At 33.1% G+C, this 14,794-nt stretch overlaps 7 protein-coding genes across 7 annotated transcripts; 3 read left to right on the plus strand and 4 right to left on the minus strand.

The window, feature by feature from the left end:
• Window positions 1–375: 375 nt before the first annotated feature.
• Window positions 376–1,406, minus strand: DFA_09656 (uncharacterized protein; the record flags this gene model as incomplete). Its single annotated transcript, XM_004352257.1, has 4 exons — window positions 376–822; window positions 913–959; window positions 1,051–1,216; window positions 1,311–1,406. 4 exons carry the CDS (start codon window positions 1,404–1,406, stop codon window positions 376–378), a joined length of 756 nt encoding a protein of 251 aa, XP_004352309.1.
• Window positions 1,407–1,920: 514 nt separating this feature from the next.
• Window positions 1,921–5,827, plus strand: DFA_09657 (uncharacterized protein; the record flags this gene model as incomplete). The annotated part of the gene is made up of 9 exons (XM_004352258.1): window positions 1,921–2,035; window positions 2,223–2,517; window positions 2,592–2,651; window positions 2,737–2,802; window positions 2,875–3,021; window positions 3,148–3,468; window positions 3,547–3,621; window positions 3,690–3,765; window positions 3,848–5,827. 9 exons carry the CDS (start codon window positions 1,921–1,923, stop codon window positions 5,825–5,827), a joined length of 3,135 nt encoding a protein of 1,044 aa, XP_004352310.1.
• Window positions 5,828–7,004: 1,177 nt separating this feature from the next.
• Window positions 7,005–7,636, plus strand: DFA_09658 (uncharacterized protein; the record flags this gene model as incomplete). The annotated part of the gene is made up of 2 exons (XM_004352259.1): window positions 7,005–7,019; window positions 7,121–7,636. 2 exons carry the CDS (start codon window positions 7,005–7,007, stop codon window positions 7,634–7,636), a joined length of 531 nt encoding a protein of 176 aa, XP_004352311.1.
• Window positions 7,637–7,840: 204 nt separating this feature from the next.
• DFA_09659 (PUA domain-containing protein) lies at window positions 7,841–9,023 on the minus strand (the record flags this gene model as incomplete). Its single annotated transcript, XM_004352260.1, has 3 exons — window positions 7,841–8,698; window positions 8,796–8,885; window positions 8,967–9,023. 3 exons carry the CDS (start codon window positions 9,021–9,023, stop codon window positions 7,841–7,843), a joined length of 1,005 nt encoding a protein of 334 aa, XP_004352312.1.
• A 703-nt stretch (window positions 9,024–9,726) lies between these two features.
• DFA_09660 (uncharacterized protein) lies at window positions 9,727–10,674 on the minus strand (the record flags this gene model as incomplete). Its single annotated transcript, XM_004352261.1, has 1 exon — window positions 9,727–10,674. One exon carries the CDS (start codon window positions 10,672–10,674, stop codon window positions 9,727–9,729), a length of 948 nt encoding a protein of 315 aa, XP_004352313.1.
• An 839-nt stretch (window positions 10,675–11,513) lies between these two features.
• abcH2 (putative non-transporter ABC protein) lies at window positions 11,514–13,302 on the plus strand (the record flags this gene model as incomplete). The annotated part of the gene is made up of 5 exons (XM_004352262.1): window positions 11,514–11,680; window positions 11,764–11,900; window positions 11,987–12,041; window positions 12,117–12,371; window positions 12,435–13,302. The coding sequence occupies 5 exons, from the start codon at window positions 11,514–11,516 to the stop codon at window positions 13,300–13,302; spliced, it is 1,482 nt and encodes a 493-aa protein (XP_004352314.1).
• Window positions 13,303–13,714: 412 nt separating this feature from the next.
• Window positions 13,715–14,194, minus strand: DFA_09662 (uncharacterized protein; the record flags this gene model as incomplete). The annotated part of the gene is made up of 1 exon (XM_004352263.1): window positions 13,715–14,194. One exon carries the CDS (start codon window positions 14,192–14,194, stop codon window positions 13,715–13,717), a length of 480 nt encoding a protein of 159 aa, XP_004352315.1.
• Between the last annotated feature and the right edge of the window lie 600 nt (window positions 14,195–14,794).

Consider the following 14,794-nt stretch of genomic DNA (forward strand, 5'->3'; position numbering starts at 1 on the left):
TCTTTCTTTTACAAAAAAAAAAAGAGAGCAAAAGTTATATTTAAGATAAGTTCTTCATCTTCTTCTTTTTTGGCAATTTGATTTGATGCAACTTGCATGCTTGAATGAAGAAAAGTTATAAATCGTCGAGACCTTATTTCCAATCCTTACCGGAGTGTACTCTGTTGCTACTGAGACTGTACACAGTATTGTGTCCAATCTAGAGTTGAGTGTAGCATAGAGATCCACAATCAATAATTGAATATAACAAATTACAAGAGGGTAATTTGATCAATTATTATTATTATTCCTTTGTTTAAAAGGGGGGTAGGGACTTTTTAGGAGATTAAATGATAGATATACTTTGGGAAGAAAAAAGAGGTTGATACTCCTCTCTTATTGAGGAGCACCACCTCTTCTTCCTCCTCTACCTCCTCGGTTTGAAAATCCTCTTGATCCATCTGGTCCTAATGGTTGTCTTCCATTTTGTTGATAAGTTGGTGAGTCGCTACCACTTGCACCACCAACACTAACATTATTATTATTATTATTATTGTTATTGTTATTATTATTGTTTCCACTACCATTTCTATCTCTTGATTGTTTAAATGATCCAGGTGAATATACTTTTTGATTGTGTCTGCTGTTCACAGGACTAGTATTTGATACTGGTGGAGATGTAGTGTTGATGTTGTTATTGTTTGGACTATATACTGGTGACGATGACTTTGTAGATGAAGGTGAACTTGTATCATCATCTGTTGATTTACCATCATTGAATAATAAAGCTCTTAGCTTTTCATAATCCTTCTTTTTCTCTTCAAGTGTTTTAGTTTGTTTTTGCTACAAACACAAACAGACAATGAATGTACTTTGTTAATAACAAACTCTTTTGAATAATATAAATAATATAATACAAGTTGAGAGACTTACAGTTACAGTATCATTTTGAACATTCTCTTTCTTTCTTGTTAAAATTTCTAAATAATAATAATAATAACATTAGCATACATTATTCATCTATCTTTCTATCTTTCTATCAATCAAATAAATGTGATGTGTAGTACATACTAATTTGAGATTGTGATTCATAATATGGATGATAAGTTTGAAGATTGTATGAAGGAGTATGTTGATCAATCTCTGTTTCAGATGGTAAGGTAGGTGGTGTTTGTTGTTGTTGTTGTTGATCCCCTCTTTGAATTCTATTTGGATTACGTTTAATACCAACTATTCCCTATTATTATTGTAAATCAATCAAACAATCAAAACATTTGTTAATAATCATTGTGATCATATGATCTATATATATATATATGTATGATGCTTACACCCAAAGGAGGAAAATCAGCAGTTCCGTTGTTATTGTTGCTATCATCCCATGATGGTGCACTTGCAGCTGCTGAAGTATTGTTGGTATGATCCATAATACCTCTCTCTCTCTCTTTTCTCTTTTTTTGTTTTATATCTCTTTTTTACTACTACTATTATTTACTTGTCTAACTATTCTTCTGTCCCTGGTCTCTATGATGATCGTAGTTTAGTTTGGTTGTTGTAGTCTGACACAGAATGGCGATGATGAAGAGGAACAGCAGAGGAAAGATAGATAGATAGATAGATGGGGAGGAGGAAGGGTATGTTTAGGTTTAGTTCGACCTTTTCATTCATGAAACAACACCCAAAAACAGTTTAGTTTGTTGTTTTATTTTTATTTTTTCAACATTTTTTATAAGGGCCGTTCCTGCTACTGCCTCCCCATTGTGTATCGAACGTTCAATGCTTCGATCAACCCCCGATTTCAAATCATCATCTTTTAGTTTGTTTGTTTTGATCATTTTCTCTATCTTTATTTATTTATACATACACATACTTTATTCAATTTTAAAGTAACATATATATACACCACACCACATCACATTGGATATCGACCGCATCTATAGAATGATATTCAGTCGTTGTGGGTTATTCACAATAGTATCATTAGTAGTATCAATAGTAGTATTATCATTATCATTTTCAACACCTCTTATCAATGCTGCTTTAAATAATCAAGAATGTAAGTTTAAACTTAGATCTTCTAACCGAGTGAGCGAGGGGGTGACTGGGATATTAAAATGAATGATTAAGATTTTGTTGTGTGTGTGTGTGCATGCGACATGTCATGTCGAAAGGTCTTAAAAACCTTAAAAAAAAAACAATACTAATTATATATTTATTTATTATTATTATTATACTCTTTTTAGATACACAAGCAGAGTACCTTGTTGGATTATTTAATCTTCAAAATCAATTCCCAGTGAGTGGAGGAGTGATTAATTTCTGTGGAAATGATACGATTATAAAATGTGATCCATCAAAGGTGTCGGTCATCTCGTTGTTGTTGGTTGGTAATGGTAGTCAAGTAGTGACATTACAACTATTTACTCCATTTCAAAAACTGACCGTTTTAAATTTAAATAATGTTCAAGCTGGAAACCAATTTGTTCCAGATGTATCAAACTATAAAATAGCAACTCCAACATGGACCGTAACATCATTGTATGAATCATCATTAAACCACAACCAACTCTCTCTCTCTCAATATATTAAATATTATTTCTTTTTTCCTTTAGTATTTGTAAAAGATGTAATATTACAGCATTACCAGATTTGATACTTGGATTTTTATCTTTGTAAGTCACACAATGCCCCAATGAAATTTCTATCTTTTGAGATACTTACTTATATTATCGTTGTTCTTCTTCTTCTCTACTCTAGTGGAGCACCTGATAATCCAATCGAGGGAAATACACCAAACCAAGTATTTACAAATTTAAGATCTTTGTAAGTAGATTAGAATGACATCAATACCTCTAAAATACTTAAAATACTTATACATACATTATTATAATTAAGGGATTTATCAATTTCAGATCCAATATTTTTGAGAGAAAGATATATCATTTTTAATCAAACTTCTGAAGTTATCAGCTTTCCAGATACTTCACAACTTGTACTATCAGAAATCCCAGGCCACATAAGAACAGGTTCAAATTTAAAACTGTAAGTGATACCACCACCACCACCAACACTACTATACTATACAGATCAACATTTTCTAACTTTGTATTATTATTATTATTATTATTATTATTATTATTATTATTATTATTATTATTATTATTGTAGATATATAACATTGGGAATTTCATTTAATTTTTCTACATTGAGTAGATTGGGTGATATCAAAGGAATCGATTCGTTAAGTCTTACTGATCAATTCAAATTATACTCTGACGAGGTTGATTTCCCATTGAGTTTTCTCAATATTGTGAATGGTGCCAAGGATGTTTCATTTACCAATATTAATTTTAGAGGTCCTTCCTCTCCACTACTTATCAACTCTACTTCACTTCGATCTTTAATCTTTAGAAATAGTCCACTTTTTAATATAAATGGTGGTGATTTTCCATTTGATATTTTCGCACTTACCGTTTCAATTTATAGTTTGTAAGTCTTAACTTAAACTTTTAAAATATTATAATCAATTTCAATTCAATTTACTTATTTATTTTCATACATATATAGGGTATTATCTAATTGTTCTATTGAAAGAGTACCGGATTTAATAATCAAAACTGTAGCAGACTATGAATTAAATTTGTAAGTTAATCAAAAAAAAAAATTATCTAAATATTAGTATTAATATTCTTTTTTTTTTTGCATCACAGGGATTTATCAAATAATCAAATAACAACTATACCAAATAATCCTAAAAATATGAATGTTAATTTTAATAATAATCAAGTATGTCAAATCAAATCAAATTTAATTTAAATTTTACAAAGATATTAATTTTTATTTATTTATTTTGATTTAATTTTGTTAGTTGACAGGAACTATACCAACAAGTTATTGTAATACTTATTCATTTTTTGCAAATAATTCATTGGGAGGTGTATTACCAGATTGTTATAGGTGTTTTGCAAAAGACCCATTTGTACAAAGAGCTATTGCTGGGAATAATGGATTCACCAATTTCGATACAAATTGGACACCTTCACAATACCCGTCATGTTCACCTACGACGTTGAATGTTTCAATGTACTTTTTCTCGGTGGGTTCTGCCATTTCAGTGACTGGAATGATTGGTTGGACACCAGATTATTATCATCTACCACAATACCCAACCGTCTTTAGAAATATAGCTGTACCAAATAGACTGGCTTGGATCAATGGTATCCCAACTGCAAACTATACTAAAATGATTAGTGATGGATATTTCAATGTTACCTTTACAGCAACCACACCAAATGTAACCGTGCGGATTAATGTTACCGTGTCAAAGGCTATCATTGATTCAGTAGAGTATGTGCCAATAATTGGAGGCTACAGCTTTTTTATAACTGGCTCTGGGTTTGGAGCAAACGTTCAAAAGGTTTCATTTAAACTTGGACCATACACTTGTGTAACGTCATCCGCTGGTAATATCTTTGCGGCATGTCTCGTCTATGAGACTTCTATCCCTCAAGACATGTATAATATGACTGTGCTCGTACAAGGTGTACCAGATAATGCTGACCCTTTCCCAGTCTACATTAAATATCCATACCCATTTGTATTTGCTGTGGATGGGTGTCCGATTACTGGTGGGCCTGTTATCCTCTATGGATCGTATGGCACTGTTTATAGTAATGCGTCGGTACTTGTCGACCAGCTGGAATGCGCCATTACAAGTATCAACGAGACTATCATCAACTGTACGATCAGCGAGACTGGTACACGTGGGTACCATAACCTCACCGTTGTCGTAAACAGCATCCTATGGTTCTCTTATCGATCGTTTGTCTATACCGAAGACAATCTCCCATGTCCAAACAATTGTGGCGGCCACGGTAGATGCGATGGTCTTTTTGGCGCATGTATGTGCGATAAGGGGTGGACCGGTCCATCATGCTCCTTTGCCTTGTTGAACCAGACCGGTAGTGGCGGCGGTATCGACCACAACACCACGATTGGGACGGACTTGGAGAACGGCCAATTCAACTTTACATCAGACATTAACTTTGGCTTTAAAATCGTTTCAATTCGTGAACTTGACGGTCTCAACAATGAGAATGTGTCACGTGAAATACAACTATCTGGATGGAAACCTTATAATATGACAAATACCAATGTACCGAACCCATACCAAAACAATACATATACCAATCGACTAATGTTATTTGATAATGAAACAACTATTATTTATCAAATGGAATTGGTAAAGGAAGATCGTAATCATACATTTGCAGATTACCCAATGGTTTTAAAGAATGGGTCAATTAAAATATCATTTTCAATTGCTGGCTGGCCATACCTCAGTCAATTCAACTCGTTGCAATTGGTGATAGAGTCGTCGGTCGATCCTATAGAAGCTGCCTGTGCACTATCACCAACCATCCAAACATCATCCACTGGTGACAGTCTCAACTACCTGACACTTGAACTCAACGGTAAAATGATGTATGGTCGGTTTGTACCAAGAGTCATTTCGGATGGTAGACCAACCTACTCGAAAGCTGTTCTAGTTGATCAACAAACCAATTCAGTTAGAATCGGTCTCAATCTACCTTATTGTCAAACACTATGTGAATTGGATCCAGATTTTAGTAGTTTACTCATCGAATCAAAAGCACCGGTTGATGAATGTCACCCTTCCGACCTTGACGACAAGAAATGGATCTTACCAACTGCTATCGTAGTTGGAGTTGTCGGGTTTGTAATGTTATCAATCATTGGTATATTTGTTGCACGTCGTGTATTCTATGTTAAGGTTTCCTTAAAACATGGTGTCATCTTTTTAAAAAAGAGAAGATCAAGAGATTAAAAATAATATACAAATATTCTCGTGCATATGATTCTCTTTTTTTTTGTATACAACCATTATATATATATAAAATAAATAAATAAATAAATATGTACAAACAAAAATATAATATATACCAAGATATAACATGGACATGGAGCAACTTGGGATGTTCATTATTAAACAAACTTGATGCGGAGGTGCATAGCAAATCTTAGTAGGCAACAACTTTTTTTCATCAACGTGATTATTATTTTTTAAAATTTAAATTGTGATATAGAGAAGAAATAGAAGAAAGGAATAAGGAAGACTACCATTGTGGAAAGTGAAGGTTATTTAGCATGGTACTCTTCATCAACATTGTTCACATCATGAGATTCAACTGATGAGGCATCACTTGACTCGAGATCAGTTTCGACATACTCGAACTGGGATGGTTGGCGGAACAACAAGGTGTCGGCTTTGGCATGCAGGCGCTGCTGCATGAGAGTGTGGTGCAACTTTTCTTCAGGACCATCTTGTCTTTCTTCTTCTTTTTCTTCAACTGGCTCCTCAGGTGCTGATGGTAATTGCAACTCTTTTTTTGCTTCCAGTTGTACTCTATCGAACAATTTTACGGGTCCCGCGGTGGGATGAACAGCCAAGGTGTCCACAATGGATTTAACGGTGTTAGTCACGACAGTAAAATCAATTTGACCAGGGCACTTGTAAGTGGATTTTGTTGTTGCTGTTCTCTTGACATCAGTCGAAACTGATCTCGAGTCAAGTGATGCCTCATCAGTTGAAGCTCATGATGTTCACAATGTTGAGGAAGAGTACCAATGCTAAATAACCTTCACTTTCCACAATGGTGATCTTCCTTATTCCTTTCTTCTCTATTTCTTTCTCTATATATCACAATATATTTTTATCAATGGTCAGCCATAGTATACCAACTGTCACTGCAAAATAATTATTATACACGCACTGTGGTTGTGTATTGATCGTGAGAGTTGTGGTTGATTAGATGATAATCTCAGGGCAATGAATAGGGTCAATAGGGTTGGGTTAAACCATAAGTCGATCAATATTGATACACCCCCAAAGAATTAATTAAATTAATTTTTTTCAATGGTATTGTACCAGCATTTAAAACAAACTTGATTTTATCACTCAATACTAGTTCTCAACATAATCAAGTATAGAATTTTATTCTCAAATGGTTAATACAAATGTAAGGATTGTGGTATATTAATAATATATTAGTATTTTTAATCAAACATGATATGTTTTATATATTAACCAAATTCCTTTTTTATTTTTTTACTCATCCAGCCTATAAAGGAGGACAACGATCTTCCTAGTATTGAAAATCTATCAGTCAAAGCAACCAATGTTCTCATTACTACACCAGAAAAAGCCTCTGGTAATATGGAGTGGAAGAGCCCCATTGGACAATCAATATTGGCCAAAGTCAATGAATACAGATCCTGCAGTTATTCATGGCCACAAACAGAAAAGATGATTGCAAATGATTTTCCTACCTATGATTTCAGTCATGACCGACTCAGAGTTGCCTTGAAAACACATTACATGAAAGAAAAACCCACTGCCAACCCAAACATCAACAACGACAACAACAACAACAACAACAACAATAACAATGAGAATAATAATAGTATATCCATTGACACTCGGCAACATCCAACATCCAATCTAAGTCCTGACTCTATAGATGAACTATCCGATGTAAAGTACCTGGAACTCAAGGTCGAGTTTTTCCAAATGAGAACTTTACGTGCTCAGATAAAACTCCAAAAAGCACGTCAAAAAGCCAATGCAACTCGATAGTCCACTTTGCCCTTTCATGTATTTATAATATAAACAAATAAATAAAAATTGTTTTGGATCAACATTAGAATTATTTATCTCTCATTTCTTGAAACATTTCAAATAATTTTTTCCTTCTGGAATTGTATGCTATTGCAGCTTGTTTCTTTTGACAAGATAAAAAATCCAATGGTTCCAAAATAAACTATTTATAACATATTTAAATTATAATAAGATAAGGTTTTTATTATCAATTATACTTTCACCTCTAGTGAAACCCAATACATCTTTGATATGTTGTGAATGTGTACCGATGAGTGTATTAATTTCCCTGTCGCTATAATTGGAAATACCACGACTGAGTTCGTTGTTATTCTTGTCTAGTATAGATACGAGTGATCCAGGTTCAAACGTACCACTAATCTTGACAATACCAACCGCCAACAAAGATTTGGCACGTTGTGATATGGCCTGAACGGCACCATCATCGATCAGTATCGATCCCTTTGGTTGTGTAAAATATTTCTTTTGTAATTCGAGTGTTTCATTGATCACATGACTATCGGCTGTTGAAGGTGAGTTTGGATCTGATGGTGATAAGGATTGTTGATGCTGTTGCGCACCATCACCTCCTGCACCTGAAAGGTATTGGTGTTCTACGATATTATGTTGTTTCATCAACTCTAATACCAATTTCTCCAATTCAAATACATGGTCGTCTTCAACTTGCATCTTGTGTAGACTATTGGCTAGTTTGAGTAGATAGTCTAGGTTACGGCCACTGGGACCTACAGATCGAACTATTTGGTGAGCAATCTTGTCCATTGAATCCTCGCCTAGAAACTCTTCGTTGGTTTCCGATGCAAAGTATAAAATGGCCTTGCCATGCGACGACTCCTTTCCATTGATGAAAATATCGGTTTCAATTCGTTGATAACCTCCCTTTTCTCTGTAATCCAAATTCTTTAAAATAATCTCTGCCTCTTCATCGGGTATACAATATACAGTTCCCCATGTAATCCAATCATCATTTATATAATCTTCTGGTTGTTTAATTAATGTTACAACTCTACCAGGTGATTCCTAAAAAATGAATTAATAAGATATAAATAAATAATAGTCCCTTTACAATAATAATAATAATAATAATAATAATAATAATAATAATAATAATACTTACAGGAGTTCCTCTATGATCTGTACTTCCTTGGTAAAAGAATCTTTTATAACCTTTTATATATGCATTGAATTTTCTAACATATGGGAATCCCTATACACAACAACAACAACAAGTAATTCATATTGTTAGTAACTGTAATAGTAGTACTCTACTATTCTACTATATACTTACAGGTCTCCATAGGATACTTCCATAGCCAAATAAGCAAACTAATAAGTCTTCACACATTCTTCTTCTTTCTTCTTTTTTGGTTTATTTATAATAATAATATAATATATTGTTGCAAGTGTACAAGGTGGTTTAAATAGTAGTATAATAATGGTAATAATGTAGTAATGTCTGTTGTTGTTGTCTCTTTTATTGATATGTTGTTTATGTTGTTGTTTATAGTGTTACAAAACAGTAATGAATGAAATGAATAGTGTACAAATTGTAATAATAATACTCGTTGTCGTTTTTTAAATCTCTTTGTATTTTCTCTCGTTGTTGTACAAATATAGTAGTAAGTAATAATAATATATAAATAATAGACAGTAAAGTAATGAAATATGTGATAAGTGGTTTAAATAAAAGCAATATCCGCTTTTGAGTTGATTTTTGCAGCTTTTCAGAGAGTGGGTTCAATGGAAGGCAAAAAAAGTTGGGAAATAGCATTCTCCACTTCGTTCGATGCGCATTCCACCATTATTTTGGTATTATTTTATGCATCGAAAGAATATTCAAACTACTTTGAGTATCACTCGGTTTGCTGATGTCACCGTCTCACTCTCACTCTCTCTACTATCTTTACTTTACTTGTTTTATTTAAGAGAAGGATTAAAGAAAAAGGAAAAGTAAAAGTAAAACATTAAACCCAAAAAGACAAGGACAAGACATTAGATAGAATGGTTATATATATATTATACAAGAATGGTTATTTATTAATGAATAGTTAATAATAATAATGAGTTATATTGTAGATTGAATCGGGTGGTCGATTGATAGCGCTTTCCAAACCACTATCACGACGCGTACGAGCTGCCACAACCTTAAAAACGGGCCCAGACATATCTTCATCGCATTGTAGGCATTTGTTTAGAGTGGTAGAGTTGGGCGGTACATTGTTGGGAGTGTGCATGATCCAATCGATTAGACAAATATCTAGACAGTCTTTACGAGTATTGAGTGCATCGTACAACCATATCACTGCACAATTGTAAGTTAGGTTGGCAGAATGTTGAATACATTCAAGTGAGTCCTTGTCCGACACAAAACTGACTATGGCACAGTCACGAATAGGATCCGTTAAATCTGGATGTGACATGTATGAAGCCAAGTCTTTGGTAGTTGAACAATATCCACAGTCATGGAGATGTGTTACAAAGGCTCCTGCTTCGATGGCAGCATCTGCAGATGTATAATTGACAAGATAGTATGTAGAGCGATCCGAATCGTTTGGATACAAAACTGCACAAACTGAATCGTTCAAAGTAGTATTAAAACCAACGATATCATATGGATTCCAAGTTAGATTTTGTTGTGGATTTAAAAGTATCTTTGATGCAAATGCATCAATTACAGTTTGATTATAAGTTGGTGGATCGAATGAAATTCGATGAGACGGTATTGATAATCTATTTCTAATACGTTTGAATGCACCTCTATAATACTCTTCAATCACATGTCTATTGGCAGTACTATAGTAGTGGTGGTTTTTGAGCAAATCATCAAACAAAGATTCATTGTCAAGGTATCCATCAATCTTTTCTATAAATTCTTCTCTTGTTGATAATAATGGTTGACTATGTCCAAACACCACTATTGCAATGATTGATATTGATAGTACTACTGTAATAATATTAATATTAAAATGTTGTTGTCGTTGTTGTTTAAATATCATCTATCTATCTATCTCTTTTACTATTTATATATGTCAAGCAATGATCACGACAATAATCGCATTTGTAAGCCGTGTTGCTTGCTTGGAATCTCCAATGAACAAAAAAAAAATATCTGGTGGAAGATTCGTCGGAGACTTGAAGATAGGAGGTGATCTGTCTTCCCATCCTGTGCTCAAATATTTCGATTCTAAATATACTGTCGCAATAATAATAATAATAATACTAGTTGATAAAAGTTGTTCATCATTTTAAGAAGAACAACTTGTATCTGTCAATACTCCTTCACCATGGACAGATATTAATAATCAAGTGCATGCATATATTGGGATTCAATACCCATAGCGTTGAGAGACTAATCGATTAGTATAGGGATATGATAGATAGATAGATATAGATGGATCAAAGAAAACTAGTATATAATTGGCTTGTGTTGGATGACAACAAAATATGGCATTGACAATGTCTGTCTTTAGAAAAAGGGAATGATGTTTCACGATTTTAACACGCAATTGCAAATATTTAATTACGCCACTGATATGGTTTTTTGATTGATTTCATTCATTCTTTCATATCATCCTATCTATCTATCTATCTATCTTGTCTAATATCTATCTATATCTATATGTTATTTATTTAAAGGAAGGAGTGTAGTATTATTCAAAGTAGTAGTAATTAGACAGACAGACAGACAGCATACCTCTACTAGTAGAATTATTGTATTCTTTAAATTCCAAGAACAACCAACTATCGACGAACCAACAAACAACGGACAACTTTGGATATATATATACACACAATAACTCCTACTCTACTAGATCTATTGATATAACATTGTACAATGACATCAACATTTGACGAACAAGCTCAAGTCGATGAGAATTACTTTGGTCAAGTTAGACTAAAAGATGACGATGGTATCGATTACCATGACCCAAAGAATATATTGACAATGAAGAATATACATAAAACTTATTTATTGGGTATTGAAGGTGTACCTGCTCTAAGGTAAATCAACAACTCTATTAATCATAGTATATAGTATGCGATATATTAATTTACTAATTAAACTTTCTTTAAATCTAAAATAGAGGTGTATCGATGTGTATAAAGAGAGGTGATTTTGTTTGTATATTTGGTACATCTGGTGGTGGAAAGACAACCATGTTAAACATTATTGGTACAATCGATAAACCTACCAAAGGTGATATGAAGTTGTGTGGGAAAAGTATGTTGTAGTTTAGTTGTAGTAGTAGTAGTATCAATGTGATATATATATATATATATATTAATATCTATATCTATTTATTATAGCTATCAATCATAAAACAACTGATAAGGATTTGGCATTCTTAAGATTAAAAAATATGTATGTAGTAAAAGTATAAGTATGTGTTGTTTGTTTCCTAACCTTCCTTCCTTTCATCTTTTTTTTTGTGATTAGTGGATTTGTATTTCAAACATTTAATTTATTATCATCATTGACTGCATTGGAGAATGTAGAAATGCCAATGATTTTATTGGGAGAGTTGAATGCTGCCGAGCGTCGTGAACGTGCCATTTCACTATTGACAAAGGTTGGTATGAAGGATCGTGTCGATCACGTTCCTAGCCAATTGTCGGGTGGTGAACAACAAAGAGTAACCATTGCAAGGGCAATGGCAAATAACCCCGATATATTATTATTGGATGAACCAACGTATGTCTCTTAAAATGAGAAAGAAAGATGAAAGATGTTAATTATTGTTGTTTTTTATTTTAGAGGTGATTTGGATACAGTAAATACATCGATTGTAATGAAACTGTTGACTGATTTGAACCGAAATGATGGTGTTACATTGGTGATGGTGACACATGATGTTGGACTAAAGATGTATTCAGACAGAGTCATTTGGATGCGTGATGGAAAGATTCAACGTATCGAGACGGTCAATCCACTCTCTAAAAAGGAGCAGTTTGAGAAACTGTACCGCGAGATTGACCACATTCAGAGCAGTCAAAAGGGTGGTGTACACAGCGTCATCACAAACAACAACAACAAAAAGGTGACCGAGGTACGACGTCCTATCGATTACAAGTCGATTGCTTCGTTTACAGCTGCCGGAGGATCACTTACAGGTGCGTCGTCATCCATGAACAAGAAACCTATCCGCGGCAACAACATCAACAACAATAATAATAACCCTAAACCATTTATTGTTGAGAGTTATAGTAATAGTAGTAGTACAGTTGATTTTGGTTCAACCTCTACAACATCTACATCTAACAACAACAATAATAATGGTAATAATAATAATAATTCACACAAATATCGTCAACAACCACTTTTAAATATAAATGATGATAATGATGATGACGACGACGATTATAATCAAGATGTTAGTAGTGATGATATCAACAATATTCGTGGTCGTGATAATAGTTATTTGTTTGATGATACTGGTCCATCATCCTCATCTTCAAAGTATTTTGGTCAAAATAACAATAACAACAGACAACAACCAATCGCCAATACCAATGATATTTATATAAACATTAATCAAGCTTTGGGTGTTGGCCAAAATAATAATAACAATAACAATAATAATACAGTTGAGAATTTAACCAATGATTTGGATGCGATATTATAATATAAATAAATAAATAAATAACCCTTGTTAACAATTAATTTCCTTTGATTTTGATTGATGTACCCTACAACTTTTCTACAAAAAATGCAAAAGGCATGGTACTAAACTGCTTGTAGATTTGTTTTAATTTTTAGATTAGGCTCGATGTTGAGCTCTAGGGAAAGATGGTGTCCTCTTGTTTGACAATCAGCGTCACAATGCCCGAAAGTGTCATGTGTTTTAGTGTCAATGAAAAGACGGCACTCTAAAACATAAACAGTACTTATGGGTATACCAACAATAAAAACCATGTTTTAGAAACCTTATTGATTTCAATAACCAACTTATCACGCCACTAAGAAATTACAATAAATTTCTCAAAAAATTGGTTTTTTGGACTCCTCACGTCATATCGATTTATTTATTTATTTTATCATAGTGATATGGTGGCCAATAAAAATAAAATAATAGTTAATATTTTTGAAAATGATGGTATGGATGAATTTGAAAGAGAAGAAGCAGATGAAGTTGAACAAGCCCAATAACTACGAATGGTACAATTAAAATGGCATTCATTACTACTTCCATAGGAACATGATAAATCTGTAAAATTGCCAGTGACTATATCCTTGTCACAAAAGATTGTATAGGTTGATGTTCTATTAAGGCAATTGTCACCTCGTCCACCTCCTGGCGCAGTATATACATATTGTACTTGACCATCTTCCACAAGTGTCTTTTTTACGGTTGATAAAACTCCAGTCTGTCGAACAGTAGAGTTATCACTTGACACTATACATGATTGAGATGGTGTTGCAGTTTGACAAGTTTCAGTTGAAACATTATCACAAAGTGCAAAAATATATGTAGAATTATCTCTTCCTACTGAAATAATTTCATTGTATACACGCATACCTCTAAAAGTGAGTGGAAATGAAAACATAGATGAGAATTTAGTAAAAAGGTTCCTCTTGTCAATAATGTATAATACACTTACGGTGTGGTAAAATCAAGGGATCCTACAACACATTCTGGATTAGAAAAGTGGGCTTGGACATTGACCAAGCAAAGTAAACAAATAAGTAAATATGTGTATGAATAGTTCATATGTATGTATTGAGCTATCGTATCCGTAATAGTGTTGTAAAAAAAAATAATGGTTTGGTGGTTTAAGTTTTAGAAATAAATAATGATGATGAGGCAATTTGGGAACCAACAATGTCATCGGGAATTGACATCATCAAACAAACAAACATAGGTTTTAAAAATAAATATCTGATATTTTTTTTGTAAAAGTGTACAATCCAATTCGAGAACCTCTTTGACCTTTCCAACAACCAACTAATTGGACTTGATCTTTAGTGTTGTAAGATTAATTTAATAAATTTAAACAATTTTGATTGATCGGAAGATTGAATGATATTACAACTATGTACATGCATGCGAGAAAATAAATAAATAAATAAATATCTTCTCCCCACTCACAAGGACAATAAAGTGTTTATTTATTTAT

Source organism: Cavenderia fasciculata (assembly GCF_000203815.1).
Source record: "Cavenderia fasciculata unplaced genomic scaffold Scf_EU5ZYIE01EUG8B-5, whole genome shotgun sequence".
NCBI lineage: Eukaryota > Evosea > Eumycetozoa > Acytosteliales > Cavenderiaceae > Cavenderia > Cavenderia fasciculata.